This window comes from Erithacus rubecula (genome assembly GCF_903797595.1).
Source record: "Erithacus rubecula genome assembly, chromosome: 1".
Classification (NCBI taxonomy): domain Eukaryota; kingdom Metazoa; phylum Chordata; class Aves; order Passeriformes; family Muscicapidae; genus Erithacus; species Erithacus rubecula.
This window is the reverse complement of record NC_136658.1, coordinates 23,841,831-23,857,824: the sequence shown is the minus strand read 5'-3', so window position 1 is coordinate 23,857,824 and position 15,994 is coordinate 23,841,831. Positions and strand designations below refer to the sequence as shown.

General features: G+C 40.6%; 1 protein-coding gene across 6 annotated transcripts in view; it reads right to left on the bottom strand.

Moving 5' to 3' along the window:
- CFAP91 (cilia and flagella associated protein 91) overlaps nucleotides 1-7,276 on the bottom strand; it is a 109,798-nt gene extending 102,522 nt beyond the window's left edge. For 4 of the 6 annotated variants that reach the window (XM_079305470.1, XM_079305471.1, XM_079305469.1 and 1 more), the window contains exons 1-5: nucleotides 7,011-7,276; nucleotides 6,484-6,557; nucleotides 4,246-4,397; nucleotides 1,313-1,396; nucleotides 7-63 (exon numbers count right to left, since the gene is read on the bottom strand). In XM_079305470.1, the coding sequence (XP_079161596.1) occupies nucleotides 7-63; nucleotides 1,313-1,396; nucleotides 4,246-4,373 (269 nt within the window). In that variant the 5' untranslated portion in view covers nucleotides 4,374-4,397; nucleotides 6,484-6,557; nucleotides 7,011-7,276. Of the gene's footprint in view, nucleotides 1-6; nucleotides 64-1,312; nucleotides 1,397-4,245; nucleotides 4,398-6,483; nucleotides 6,558-6,889; nucleotides 6,911-7,010 lie in introns of those variants that run through there. The other 2 variants (XM_079305473.1, XM_079305472.1) reach the window with 2 other exon arrangements.
- Between the last annotated feature and the right edge of the window lie 8,718 nt (nucleotides 7,277-15,994).

The window sequence follows — 15,994 nt, the reverse complement described above, 5'->3', positions numbered from 1 at the left end:
ACTTACTCTGCCTTTGTATGAGCAACAGCTTCTGGAACACCTGCTGGAGGCAGCTTAAGAGGTCTGAAAAGAGAGAATGAAAGTAGGACAAGAATGAGCATAAAAGATCATTATGGTTCAGAAAAACTGCAATCCACTAAATTCAGTGGAGTTAACACTGATTTTCCATAACTCTGGTTCTGCTAGCTGCACATTTAAGAACTGTGACTGAATAATAAAGAACTCTACTAGCTAAGGAGGAACAGAGGAAGATTCACCAGTAGGACTAAGTCAAAGTAGAAAGTGGAGTTGCATAACAAGACAGTCATTAAAGCTAGTTTTGAGTGTGCTCCCAACATTTCGTGTTTCACTAATTAGCTTTATTTTTTCACCTGTCACTTTTTTGAGAGTTATGGTTTCTTCTAGTAACTGCTTGAAATTCTGAAATTCAATCCTACAATCAGCTGATAAGCTGGCTTGGATTTATCTAATTTTATTTTTTTGCAATACTTTTTGAGGTATCTTGAAAGTGGTAAGGCCTCAACTACAGATTAGTAATTCCTTCCTAGGTATTCTTATAGTTTGCATATTGCAGTTCTCTATCGATTTCTCTTAGCCTCTGGGAAAGTCTGAAGTTTAGTTTCATATTGCAGAAGGTAACATCATCTTTGTTCTTTTAAAACTGTTGATAAAGGAGCCATAATAGACTTTAAGTTATTGAAGTTGGCAATTTTTTTATATTTGAAGTGGACATGGTGGCCAATAGCTGCTGAGTAAAATAGTGAATGCAATTCGAAGTGTATGTGACTAAGTCAAGAATGTTTATACAGTAGCTGTTGGTACAGATCTTGAGTCCATTGCTGGCCTGCAGTATCTTTCCGGAAGGATTAGAGCAGTCCTGCAGAAGGGGGCATGGATGAAAAGTTAATCAAGGCTTCCCTTTGCTCCCTTTCTGCTCCTGGCAGAAACGGGGAGTTAAAAGACTCCTTCTTAAGAAAACACCTTTCTGGGGGTCTGGAGAACCACACTGGCTTTGTAAATATCTTCTTCCTTTGCACAGGATGATGTACAGCCCAAAGCTTTCTTATTAAATACAGAATGTCTGATATATTTGCTTATATGGTAATGCACAACTGAAAATTCTGTCATAGTGTGAATTTCAAAAGACCTTGTGTTTTAGGACCTGGTTACTATTAAAATTTTCTATTTTATCAAAAAACTGACCAAAGAACTGACAGAAAATACAGAAAAAAATGCTCTGGCCTTTACTTAGTGACTCTTGAAAATGCACAGAAGCAAGATGAACCCTGTTTCAAATCAGTTCATTCCTTACTGTGTAAAATATTTATAGCGATTTCTTCCATCAACTTCAGGATCTTCATACACAATCCAAGGTATCTGAAGAGAAGACTGACCTCTGAAAGCCAAAATACAGAATGTCATTTAGTAAGTACATTCAGAGCAGCTACCTTTTATCCTTACGCCTTTTTTTTTCTCTCTCTTCACTCTGGTTGCACTATCCAACATGCACACTACAAATGCCCTGTAAGACTTACATTTATACAAGCAATTGTATTTTGGGTTTTTTCATATTTGTCTATGTAGCAAAACCATTTGACATTTTATGTATATTTCCCACTATGTGTGGTCAAGAAATGGTCTTCACTGCCTTTATTAAAACTTTCTTGCAAGCTCTTTATGAAAAGGATCAACCACTTGTACGTGCTTGACTTTGTAAAGGAAACTACTTTTATTGCAAGTGGGGGGTGCAAGTTCATGACCTTATGAGTAAAACACTTTTCAAACATGTGTAAAGACATAGAATGACCAAAGGAGAAGACACTTTCTACCTTCGAAAAGCAGGTAAAGAGATTTTGAGCAAACATTTAAAAATTTAGAATCAGCAATTACAATTTGATTTCTCCAGTAAAGGAGAAAAAGTAGGACATCTGTGGGAACGTTTCAAAATCTAGGCTGGAGACACTGGAACAACCATATCTTTTGCAAGAACACTTCATTTTTTTCCCCCATTTTGAATTTAAATTAAGCAGACTTTAAATTTTTCATTATAACATCTTGAAGAGTTTTTTTTAAGGCTTTGAAAGATCATTTGGAAAATCTCATTAAGGCAGTCAGTGAGATAATGGGTAGAACTGAGAAGTCTGAAAGCCATTCACCAGGATTGCTATTTTATTTCACAACTGCTTTATACTCCAGTCTTACTCTTCACAACATGCACAGTTGTTAAAACCCAGAAGTTCTTCTCAGAGAAGCTGTGGATGCCCCATCCCTGGAAGTGCTCAAGAGCAGATTGCATGGTGCTCTGAGTGAAAGGTATCCCTGCCCATGGAAAGGAGATTGGAACTACATGATCTTTAAAGTCCCTTTCACCCCAGGCATTCTATGATTCTGTGATGGTTTTATTTCTTTGAGCTATGTATATGGCAAGTCCTGAAGACTAAGTTTTCTATAATTTTCATTTTTGGCAACTTGTATGAATTCTGACCTCAAAGATGTATGGGCTTGTGGGTTGGGTGCTGATGCCTAACTTTAATTACAAAGGTATATTTACAGATATACAATTAACAATACATAACATTGCTTGACAGCTGAGATCAAAACAGAAGACAATATGCTGAGATCAGCTGTCTTCCAAGCCCTCATATAATTCCTGCAAACTGCACTGTGGAATCTGCAGAGGCACAGTATGGCTACCTGCCATAGACAAGCTTAGAGTGAGATGCGTCATTAAGCTCCTATGACACACAATTTACTGCCAAGGCAAGTTTAAAGTCATCTCTTCCCAAGGCTTTCAGTCACATGATGTAAGAAATGAGAAGGGAGTATTGTGAGATGCAATGTCGTAACCTGATATACTTGCTCAGCACTAATCAATCTGTAATTGTGAAGTTGTAATTCAAATGAGTTAATTGAGCTCATGGCTAGTTCCACTAGCTGACTCTTTATGTATCAGACTGTTGTTCCATCCAGATGGATTTGTGTTTCATTCAGCACAGGTGATCTAACTTTATTAACATAAACTGTTCATCCTATTATGGTATAGTTATAGGCACAATGGGAACCCAGGGAAATAGCCCTTTTTATTCCACAGATCCTGCCTCTTGCATGTCCTTGACTTATATTAGCTGACCTTGCTGAGATAAACGAGCATTTATTACCAGTAACCTTGCAGAGGCAATGCAACTACTGAGAAGACAGCTGAGAAATATTCTGTCTTTCATATCCGCAGCACTGTCAATCAGTGCAGGTTGAAACGGAGAGGATGTATTTCTCTTTTTTTGTTAATTGCAAGACATTTTGCAAATGCATGTTGTTGCAATGTAAATCAATTTTAAAGCAGTGCAGGTGTCAAGTTGCTAGAGAAAAGCCAGCAAAATATAAGCTGCTGAGGTGTTCATGTGCTGGGGATAGTTTGAAACTGTCTTAATAATACTTATTAAGAAAATATTATTAAGAAAAAATAATCTATTATTATGATTATCATTATCATTTTTATGTAAATTAGAAGAATATGCCTTTGAAACTGAACAAAATCAGTGAAATCCACTCTACCAGTCTTGAGCATCTTTGATATTTGTCTGGCATGTGGGAGAACTCCATTACTAGCAACCCCAGAGGAAGCACCATCTGAAAAGCCCATGGTCTAATGTTAGTTGCTTAAAGCAGAAAGAACCTTTGAAAACAAAAACCTAGGCTGCTGGTAGTCTTGAATACAGCTAGAAGAGGACTTAAAAATACCTGTGGTGAGGCAGAACACACAAACTTTTTTTTTAATATCTGTTGAATCAGAACCCAAATTGTGACACCAGGAGAAAGCTCAACTAAGAAACCTCTGCACTAAAAATGTGGTGCCCCAATTCAAGCCCCAAGGACCCTGGAAGCAGCAGCAAAAGCAACCTAACCAGCTGCAACTCAACGGGACTAAAATCAAAGAGCTCCCACTGAAGTAACACACATGAATCACTGAAATCTTCATAACTCATCTGATCTGTAAGAGACTGAAATAACTTTCCTCTTTTTCATGGCAACCACTGCAAAGCAGATAGCACAGGGATGAAGGAAATGTGAAACATCCACCCTGTAAGAAACAGATGGGTAACCATACTTCACAACAGCTGCAATCTCTTAATTTCAAGGGAAATATAAGTAGGAGCAAATTACAGTCATCTCCACTTCAGCATACAAGATTTTTTGTTGGTTTTGCTTGTATGTTCATTTTAAAATGTCCAACCATAGAACACTTACACAGCAAGCTGCTGAAGAGCCTCCAGGCGCTGCTGAGTCCTCCATCTTCGACCAATATATGCAGGCACTGGATCTTTGCCCTTGAAACACAAACTGCAAGCTGGGAAATGGATCAGTCCAGTAGCCATGCATCAGAATATCAGTGCCTTCACCTTGCATTTGTGTAGACACAAAGGAGAGAGGCTGTAATTTAGCCACTTCAAACAGTATTAAGGAGATCATAATTCCAGCCTGCTGTGATTTACAGGACTGCACATTTGGGATGGGGAAAGAAAGTGGCATATGTACACTAATGATGTCAGCAAGTTGGATGGTTCTTCTCAATATGTGAAGCATACCAGGCTCAGCAGCAGATGCACAGACTTGTCTTCTGGCTGTTTTCAAGTGCTAAACTTATACAGAAAACTGAAAGGTCTAACGGTTTGTTACATAAAGAAGTTAGTATGCAGTAACTCTGAATATGCAGCAATGTGAACTTCTAGCCCGTCACCCCATGTAACTCTCTCCTATTTCTAGAGCTCTAAAAATAAAGTAATATATTCCACTTGAAGTGTAAAGTTAAATTATTTTATACTGGAACAGTTTTAGCATTTATTAAAAATAACTCAAAGAGAGTTAGCATACAAAAATGATCACATTAAGCATCTGCACCCTTCCTTCTAAGGACTAATTTCCCTGGGTAGATATGCCTTAAATTGCTAAATTTATGGCTGCCAATAAATCTTTGCAATCATAAGTGATGTAGGTCTACTGGCCTGAGCTTCTGTAAAGACTGAAATTAGAAATGAGTTGCAAATTGCCCCTTTTATTTCAGCAGGTGCTAACTCAAAAGCATATAGGTGGCTTTTCAAGTATTCACCCGAATGTAAGATGGTGTCAGTTGATGAAGCTCTAGGTACCCTGCCATGGGTAGCTGCTTGCTGTGCATGAAATTGCATTTTTGTTCCATTTATCTTCAAAAGGAGTTCAACTTTTGAGAATTTGGAATACCCTATGAACTAATAGTATCACAACCTGTGTCCATCCCAATTTGAGAAGCTACAGATTAAGAACTCAAGGACGCAGGGTTTTGAATTGCATATTATGCATTTGCTGATTGATTCTAAAACATGTTTTATGCAAGAATCTGCCACCACACCCATCTGCACCATTACACCTGTCACATGACAACTTTAGTGACAGGATGCCTGTTTCCTTCATCTGGCCTGAACTGTTAACAGAGCCATACTGTTACAAGGGTCTCACATGTTCCCAGCACTGTGTGCTTGTCTCTCTATGGAGAGGCAGACATATACTTTCTTGTTTTCATATAGATATAAGAAATATTCTGAGATAATGGAGTAAGAGATATGCAGCAACATTCTTAAAAAAAAAAAAAAAGCTCCTTGACTCCATTGTTGGAAAACTGCTCAGGGCTTTTTTTTTTTGCTGTCCAGTAATGCAGTCTGAGTTCAGAATATCTACCTTGCAGCCTCAGTAACAGGCATAGCTCCAGGAGGACTCTGTTTAAAATTCAATTCATTGTGCAGTCGCACCAAGTCTGTTTTCCTCTGGCACTCTACCTGTATGCATCCCATGCAGCTATCACTACTGTCTGAAGGTGTAACTGCAACCCCCACAGACATGTCCTAGCTGGTTTTAAACTGATTTTAAAAGGGGAATGCTGACAGCAGGGGAGAAAATACAGTAGGAAGCTAAGCATGGGGTAACTAGGTAAGGATTAGGTAGGAAGTTATACTCTGCTAATTCTGTATGAAGAATTAGCATGGATTTGCAGTCTCTATTGGCTGCTTAGATGTCACCAGATATTTCATTTTAGTCTAAGTAGGCTACATTGATCGGTAGTGTAAGTATATCCCTAGGTAAGTCAGGTACTGTGTGAAATGACAGCTCTGCTTGAACAACAGCTGAGCAGCTGTCCACTTATTTTATTAGATCTAAGTAACATATACAAGCTATAGTTAACAGCATCTGAAGATAGTCTATTAAAAACACTGACACAGCTTAGGAAATTACTCAAAACATGAAGCAGGGTATTTCTAGGCTGCTGTTACAGAGTCACCATAGGCCAGCAATCATGGCTACTCCCCGTGTTGTCTTGTTTTAGATAAAACTTCTTTCTCTGCTTCATATTTTGCTGTTTTAAGGGAGTAGCTTAGGACTGAGACAGAGTTTCTACCCATGTGTATGCAAAAAAAGACAAGGTCAATACGTGAGCTGTCTCTGGCCAAAACCTACCACTCTATCACCAAGCTGAGCGTGGACATTTGACTTTGGAGGGTCCTTCTCACTTCACAGTGTATACAGAAGGTCTGAAAGACAAGTGAACAAACAGAAATAGTTATATATTTGAAGAATCAGTACAAACCATCAGGCTCCACTTCCTTCTTTAAAAGTCTAGATATAAGAGAGTATAAAACAAACTAGGAAGAAAGAACTGAAATGTATGTCTCTGTATCAAACAAATGTCATCATCATGCAAATAAGCCTCAAAGCTGAAATGCTACTGTTCTGCAGAAGATACAGGTGAAAAATCTAGTAGAAAAATCTGCTTTCTTTGGAGGCACCACCAACCTAAACAGAAAACGCGACGACATGAAACATTAAAAGGAAGGCACGGTGCAATAGTAATCAGTGGAAATACCATACTGTACGTGATGCTTCCCTCCGGGAAGAGCTGGCTTTGCTCCAACAAATGTTGCATTGCCCCAGCTTCGTTGGAGCCGCCAGCCCTATCACTAGACCGCTGCTCGAGCGGCACCCACCTCGTGTCGAACTCGGCGACAGCCCCGACGTAGGACCCTGGCGTAAGGGAGGTCCTGGGGCAGGAGGACCTCACGCGTCTACCGCCCAACTCTCGGCTCCGCGCCCGTCGAAGGGCTCGGCCTTGGCCGTACGGGTGCCGCCGCCCGGGGCTGCAGCGGGGCGGAGCCGCGGGCAGGGCTCTGCGGTCCCGGCGGGGCCCGGTACCGAAGGAGCATTCAAAACTCCGGCCGGGAGCCCGTCCAACCGAGTGGTCGGCCTCGGCTGCCGTTCCCATGACCACGGCGGGCGGGCAGGCGGGGCCGCCAATGTCCCGCCCCTGCGGCCGGGCGTTGCTGTGGCCCGTACCCTGCCCTACCCGGGGCTGTGGGTGGCTGATCGTGACTCTTCCCGGAAGCGTCGTCGCTCTTCGGGATTTTCCCCGGCTTCTTCCGGCGTGCTGCTGCTGGTGCTCCTGCCCCTTCCCGCACCTCGCACCCGCTTTCGGCAGAGCACTAAGACTTCGCCCTGCCGCCCGCATCTTGTGCAGCCTCCGGGAGAGCGGCGCTGGCGCGGGGATGTAGCAGAACTTGGAAACAACAGGGCACGAGCGAGTCTGGGAAAAGAAGGGCATGTATTTTTGCTTTCCAGTAGCTGTTGCTGGAGTTGTTTCATGTGATGCTTGCTCCCCGGAACCGTCGCTTAGTGCTTAGGAAATCTGATTTAGCAGTTACAGTTAGGGGCAGGATTCAAGCCTGGATATTCTTATTCTTGGCTTTGCTTGGAATTTAGGACTTCTACACCTATAAAGTGGTAAAAACGAATTCAGAGAAGGGCAAGGGAGCTGATGAAGGGTCTGGAGCCCAAGTCCTACGAGGAGTGGGAGTTGGGGTTGTTTAGCCTGGAGAAAAGGAGGCTCGGTGACCTTATCTCTCTAGAATTCCCTGAAGGAAAGGTGTAGCCACGTGGAGGTTGGCCTCTTCTCCCAGGCGACCAGTGACAAGGCAAGAGGATACAGTCTTAAGATGTGCTATAGGAGGTTTAGATGGGACGTTAGGAGGAATTGGACATTGGGATGGACTGCCCAGGGAGGTGGTGGTGTCACCATCGGTGGAGGCAGTTTAAGGAAAGACTGGATGTGTCACGCAGTACCATGGTCTATTTCACACAGTGGTGTTTCTTCATATGTTGAACTCAGTTGATGCCTTGGGTTTTAGCATTTATATTTTTCAGACTCTCTGCTGCTTGGTATGTAACTCTGAAACTTCATATTAGGTATTAGTAAGTTCTCTTCGCAGGATAGTTTGACAAAACAATCCTTTCCTATCTAGAAAGTCAAGGACAAGCGGCACCCAAAAATCATAAACAACAGCAGAGGGAAAGGGGCAAGCCAAGGGGTTGAGACGTCATAACCTGAAACTGTGGTTGGATAACTGACCCCAATATGAAGATGAACCAAAACTTATAGAAGTGTAAAAACTTGTGACTGGGATCCATCTTGGATTCAACTTGGGTGTAGCCCCAGGTAGGCTCTTGTACTGCCCAAAGTGCATCCTTTCAATAAATGCCTATTTTATTCATTTTCCTCCGCCTAGTCTCTGTTCAAGGTCAGCTTTTCCAGGCATCACAGTGATCTCAGAGGTCTTTTCAACCTAATTGCTTCTCTGGTTTTGTGAAAATAAGCTTGGTACGTATTCCCCAGAGAGGCTGCAAGGCTTTTTCACCTGTTGAGCATATCTCAAGAGACCTGCACAAAAGATTACCAGTTAACATCATGCTTTGCAAAACATTGCTGTTTTGTCAAGGAGAAGGCTATCCTTTTATAGAGGAAGCAAAGTTGGAAGCTTCATGCTAAATGTTAAAACCAGGAATGGCTAATGTTTTTGTGAAGATAAGGAGATTTGCAGGCAACGCCGCCTTGGAATAGGATACAAAAAGCAGAGAAATTGCAAATGGGTCCTCTCCTCTGTCTATAATCTTGAAGCAAGTCCTTTATGTTAGTTATTTTATGTGTAAAACTGTATATCAAAGGATTATTCACAGCATGTCAAGTCTGACATAAAATACTGGCCCCTCAGTACCTCATTGCAGGAAAGCAACTTTAGGACTGTAGTTCCAAATTCCTTGGCTCTGTGAATTTATTTGTAGGCTGAATGCCTGCTTACTTTCTTAAAGACCCACCTTTTGCCTGAAGCAACAATTTTTTTAGGTTAGTGGGTCAACTGAAGATGTGTCAACTAAGAAAAGCTGTCACAGCTTTGTTTCTGACAGACATCATTGCCATCTGTACATTTGTAGGACTTCCCACAATGGATTGATCCATGCCTTAAAGATACCCAGCAGGCTGTAAAGACCTTCATTTTACTAAAGAGCTTTACAATGTGGTCCGTTATTATAATTATTTATGTGGCAACAGAAGACACTTTTTAATAGAGATCCCTGGCATTTCTCATAATCAAATTCAGTTTTCCTTTTTGTATCTTATTTCATTAAAACTCCATGATTTCCATGCTGAAATTTTTCCATGCTGAACATCTGCCTTGGGGTAATGAGGTGGTGTAAACTGTACTTGGGCCAAAAAAATATTCTTTGTTGACTCCACCCTCTTTTTCCACATGAAGGTTTTCAGAGATTACTAAATACAGCTGGCCTGGACTTCTTTTTTTCTTATGTGGAATGGATCCAGTTGGAAACCAAGTTGAGAAGGAACAATGGAATGACTAAATGGGTTCTTGAGAGTACTACAAGATGTCAGGGCTCTCTGGAGTCATGTTTGACCAAAAAGGTCCAGTCCCACTATTAACTTTAACTGCGTTAAATTGGACTAAATGTGAGATGCTGCCATGTTTTTCTTTGTTCACCATAATCTGGCTGGCCTTACTGCCTCTGATCTCTTGATTGTTGGCACCCGAAAGACTATGTAGGGAACCAGCTCTGGAGACTGATGTGACTTGTCAACTAACTAACTTGTCAAAAAATAAAAGATAAAAGTTTTCAGGTCGCTGCATAGCTGCCTGAAGATCAGTAGTCACTCATGGGAGGTGACAGGTATATGCGGCTGAGTGAAAAATCTCAAGGTTCAGGTTCATGGAACTTGCTTTGATTAGAGTGTGTGTGTGTGGGTAAAATATTGGCTAATTGTAATCTGTATTTCTAAGAAATTTCTGTGAACTTCAGGTATATACAGTGGACAGCCTTACAAGTGTTAAAAGTTGTGTTGATTATTACTATATCAAGTGTTCTTTGCCTGAAATCTCCATATTCTTGCGGACCTGAAGCTGTGTGAGACCTGGCCAGGGCCCCTAGCACACTGTTGTGTGCTGTGGAATGCACTGCGAGGGCAAATTGTGAGGACTGGTCTGAATGGATCTTGTTTATTTATTTGTTTTTAATATAAACCACACACTTCCAAAGAAAAAGATCTCTGAGGAAATATTTGATCCCAGGCATTTAACTTTGGCAATCTTGCCTATGATCAGTACTTTGGAAAAGGGACTCAAAGCTTATCTGGTAGGTTGGTCTGTGTATGTCAAGAACATACCTTGTTGCTCTAGTGAAAGGGAGATGCAGTCAACTAAACTGTAAGCAATCAAAAAAGATTCCTATTTCCAACAAAAAAAAAACAAACAAACAAAACAAAACCAAAAAACCACAAAAAGAAACACTTGACTGATGTCTTCTGCTTAGATCTGTGGGCCATAGGGTTGGGTTTATTTTTTGGTAGTTTTTTTTCATATATAACTTTCCCAGAACAAGACTGTGTTGGTGAGCTAGGGTGTTGTCTGTCTGGATATTTTTTTTATAGACACTTGGCTGTAGGGCACACCAGGTGCTCAGATGTGTGAGTAAACTGTCCACACCCTTAAGAGTTACTGCACAATGTCTGAGTGGATTAACTCTGCATGTTGCAAAATGGTAGAAGAGTGCACTAGTTTAGCTGCCTGTGACAAAGGCTGAGCCAAATTAATTTTACCTCACATTAACCTTGAGATAAGATAGTGTAATTTGCTGCAAGATGAATTACTGCTACTCTGTTAATGGACTTGTTATGCTGTGATGACTTGCTGATGTGCTTGAACTGTAAAATCAGACCGGGAGGAGTAGAAAATTTAGCAGGATAGGATTAGGCACTAGTTGGGAGCAGAGCAGTAGCTGAACAAAGATAAGATGGATTGGACACAAATGTGTGATTTAAGAGGAGAAACTTGGCTGGCTGAACAAAGAAAAAATAGGAGAGGGGAGTGGTAGAGAACCAGTGTGGCACGAGGAGAAGGGAGAGACAGGTTGAGCAACCAGTAGAGCAGAACTGAGGAGGTCTGGATCAGAAAATGGGAGACCTAGGTCAGGAGCTGAAAAAGTGAGGAAGGGTGTGGAAAGGCAGAACTAGGGAGGATAAAGCAAAGAAGTTGAGCTAAACAGATGATGAGGTTCTAGTCTGTTTTCCTTCAGTCCTCTAGTCTGTTTTACTTCTGTCCTCCAAAACTTGGGAGGGAACTTCTTGAATGTGACTTTTATCCTGCAATCCATGACAATTTGTGAAACCCCTGGCAAGATGTCATCCATATGACTTTAAGTTTCATTCTGTAGATGGTCATCTTCTGCTCTTAGCAGGGGTCAAATTACAGTACTGTCATGGTGCTGGATACCTGTGATACTTCATGGCGACTTTTTCTAGTTATTAAAAAAAAAATCTAAGCTACAGGCAACAAAGTTCTAGCATTAAAAGCACTGTTGAGGCTTTGATATCTGGAAGTTCCAAAAGTAATCTGTTTTAAAGAGGTAACCGTTAGTATCCCATTTCCAATTTTTGCCACAGGATGTCACAACTCCTCCATGTATGGTTCTGCCCATCACAGGCTCTAACCTGGGTGCTACCAGTTCAGCTCTTGTATCCAAATGTGAACTGTTGTAAAATAGATTTGGACCCATCCAAGGTAATCCCTTGGATTCCTGTTTGTTCCCTATCCATTCCACACAATTTACTTTCTGTGTACTATAAACATATTTTCCGGGTGTATGGTTCAAAAGGAAAGCAGCAACACAAGGCTGCAGCCAATGTCATTGCTAAGTTTTTAATCCAGAAGAAGGGAGCCTTCCTTCCATCCAGCAAAATGGAGGAGGAAGATGTGGTCACTATACCCATCAGAATGCAGAGGTAAGTCTCAAAAAGATGTGAGGAGAGAGATGCTGTGAAATCTACTGCTTTGTGGATTGAGACCTTGTCTCTGTGTTGACCTTTGGCTGTAGTAATGCATGGTAACCACTGTGGAATACTCACTCGTAACTTACGACATCTTTTGTAAAAAAAGCCTTGGAGTACTGATTGTGGTAAATAAAGTTTCACAAAGGTGAAGTCTGTGGTTAATTCACTGTTTTTACTAAGAGCCATGCTAAGAGAGGCATCTTCTCATTCAACAGCTGAAATGGAAAAAAAATAGATGAAAGTGTTTATTAGGACACCTGTTCTTTCTCACCTTCTTTTTCTCAGTATGACTGTGAGCACATTTCCTGTACTAAATGCCATATATGGATAAGGATAGCCTAAAAAGTCAAAGTTCAAAGGAAATAAAGTAGTAGTACTTTGTGATCACAGTTAAAGAATTCACTTCAAAGACTACTAAAAGACTTCTCTAATGATTGTGATTAACACTTTAAGAAAATTTTTAAAAAAGAATAAAAGGCAGAATTAAGGACATTTTCAGCCTATGGTTCAAATTGTGACAAATCCCAAATTTTACCAATATTTCAGGCATCCTCTGAAGGACACTCATATACTTCACTTGGATTGAGTCATCTTCTTAAATGGTGATTCTTAACAGAGCTGACATTTGGGTGATTTGCAGGGCTGTAGTCGGGCATGTTGTCTTGCCTCAGGAGGAAAAGGATCTTGGATTGAACTCTTTAGGGAACTAGTGAATTCCTAATGTATTTCTTCATGTAATATTAAGAAGAATAAATGCCAATACCATTGTGCTAGCTTGCAGGTTTCAAGTTTCAGTGTGTTAAGACACTTTTCTGGGGACTAAATTTGTGTGGTTGCCTGATCTGAAAGTGAGCATTAGAAACTGCTGATTTTCTCTGACTATTTTAGCCACTCCCTTCACAGAAGTTAAATATCTGGACAGAAGTGCTGCAGAGATTAATTCCAGCTTATTATGACACAGTATAACTCTTCCATATATTACACTCTTATTTACTCTTAAACAATTAGTGCAATATAATCTTTATATACTCCATTAAAGCTTTCAGCATTTTCTTATCATCCTTTAATTGCAATCCATCGGATAAAGGTCAGGTGAGGGCTAGAACACATCCAGGGGCCCAGGGGTTCAGGCCTACTAGAGATAAAAAGGTGAGGAAGCAATGACAAGACACTGGGGTTATTGGAAGAAAAAAGCTAGAATCAGATGGGGTCTCAACAGAGTCCTTTCAAGAACTGGAGAAGGATGTAGAAGTATCACTTCCCTCATGTAAGAGAACACAGCATGCACTCTCTTCAGTCTTGAAAGTTCCCCTGTCTTTGCTTTCCCCTCTGTCTTTGCGTGCAGACACACAATCCTTCCCACATCACTTGCCAGTCTCACATGGTGGAGACTGAACCAAACAGGATCTAGAGCTCATCGTTGTCTTGACAACTCTGAGAACATGGTAAGAACTCAGCCTCTAGCATGTTGATCTGGAAACATCCTCTCTTTGATACGAAGTCCTTCTATGCATTCTCTCTAGGAGAGAACTTGACCTTGAAGAATCCATTCTCATTTTAAATAAGGAACTAGAGGAGTTAATGCCAGACCATACAGGAAGTATGGAATAAAATGCAGAGTTATACAGAATAAATACCAATGTAAGACAATACTTAGATAAAATACTGCACAGCATATTGAAAGTCAGGGCAAAATAGTGAGGATGTGGGCTGGAGCTGAGCATTTAGATGAAGTTTTCTGCCATGTAGATGACATATGTTCCCATGTCACTTTAAAAAGAAATAATTGTACTCCAGATACACAATGTAATAAGGAATATGTCAATGTAAGTAGGCTCTCTTGAGAATCCCTCCACCGCATGGACATAGAAATGTCTTTTTAAAATCTGACCATTAACCACTTTAGTCAAGTCCCATTGATTTTGGTGGGAACCAGGATTCTTGAGAAGATCAGCAAGAAGAAGAGCAGAAAAAAACAAGTGCAAATGAATGAGGTGTTCAAAGCTGAAATCTAGAATGACCACTGATGTGAAAGAAATGGCTTCAGAGTACCTGAACTTTACACATTATCTACTAACTCTGTGAAAAACAGCTGTGGGGATTCTGAATTAATTCAGAAGATGTGATGTTGCAGGCTCTTTATAAGCAGCTTGCAGTACTGCACAGCATATGTCTTGCATATGCAGTATTTAAGAAGTGGGATTCTGGAATGTGAATACACAGAAGTACATAGAAGTATGCAGCTGCAGTCAGTGGCATCTCAAATATAGAATAAATCGTATTTGTAAATACTAATGATTCCTTCCAGGCTTCCAGCTTCCAGTTCCTGCATTTCATTGAGAATGTTAAACCATTGTAGTGCAGCTTCACATTTCGAAAAATATGGTCATGAGAGACTTGAATAGATTCAAACAACCCAGGTTTGCCACTGTCACAGGCATGAAAATGGCATGCCATCAAGCAGAATAAAATTGTTAATACATCAACACTTAGAGAAAGAAAAAGGACAAATGGAATATGTGCAGTGGAAAAGAAGTGAACCTACAGTTTTACTGCTTCTCAGTTGATTGACAGCTTAACACCATTCATGAGAGTTGCAGAAACACTGCCTGGTTTGCAGCAGAACTGATCAAGGTTAGAAGTTTGTACTATGGATGATTTTATGGAACTACAGTATTTTCTTCAATTCACAGGCTCTTGGACTTGGACTCTGAATGAGGTTTCCTGTGATGTACAAGCACAGACCTTAGGCAGCATTTGTTTTATGTGGGGTGACTAATTGGTGATGCATGCATGCAGTGATTTATATTAACAATGGCTCAACTGTCTGATTCTGGTCAGTTCTGATGATTCATATAGGTCTTTTTGCAGAAGTTTGAAAATCTTGCTCTTTCAAGTCATGATAACTGAGAATGGAAGATGTTTCCTCTTTGGAAAGATCTTTATAGGACACTGCAATATTGGGAAAAAGAAATTTCCCCATGGGTGACTAATGTGTATGTGGTTCATGCCTAAGTGCTTTTAAACCTGGGTGGGTTTTTTTCTGATTTTTACCTGAAAATGGTGAATCCAACTGCAGTGTAGGGACAGCCCTTTGCAGATTCATGTCTTTTGGAGGACTAGTGATGTTATTTTCCAAATACAGGTAAACATTTTCTAAGTTACTAAGTGTAGAGACTATCAGAAAACAGAAAGTTGTCTTCCTCTGTCATGCTCTTTTGTTGTGTTGGTAGCACATGCAGCCATTTGAGTTCAAACACCTGTTATTCCCATGAGTCTGTGCAATGGGATTTGTTCCAAAATGCTCAGATTTTCATGGGCATTTCCTCCACAAAAGGGAACAGCTGTCACCCCAGCAAGCACTTAAATAAGCCTGACTGGTCTTTAAATGCACTTTAAACATCACCTGCTGCATATCTGCATTGTAGAAAATCTGCCATGTCTTGTGTCTAAATGCTCATAGTTCCTGTTTCTAATATATGTGGGACAGGCAGGCTATTTTGTGGCACGGTACAAAACACCAGCTTCCTTCTTTTGCCTTATTACCAGGGATACTGCACACTAAACACACTGTTTTGGATTTTGCAGTGTTGCATGCATGGCAAATCCCTAATCTTTACTAATATGTTTAGATATACTTTCAATGAACAGTGACAAGAAGGGGCATAATATCAAAGTCATGATAGTCCTAATCCTAGCACAAACTGGTGAGAGATGTGCAAAAAACTATGTGAGGATGGCATTAATACCTTTTAAATTTATACCAAAGCTTGCAGGAGGGTTGCTATCTTCTTTAGTGGAGAG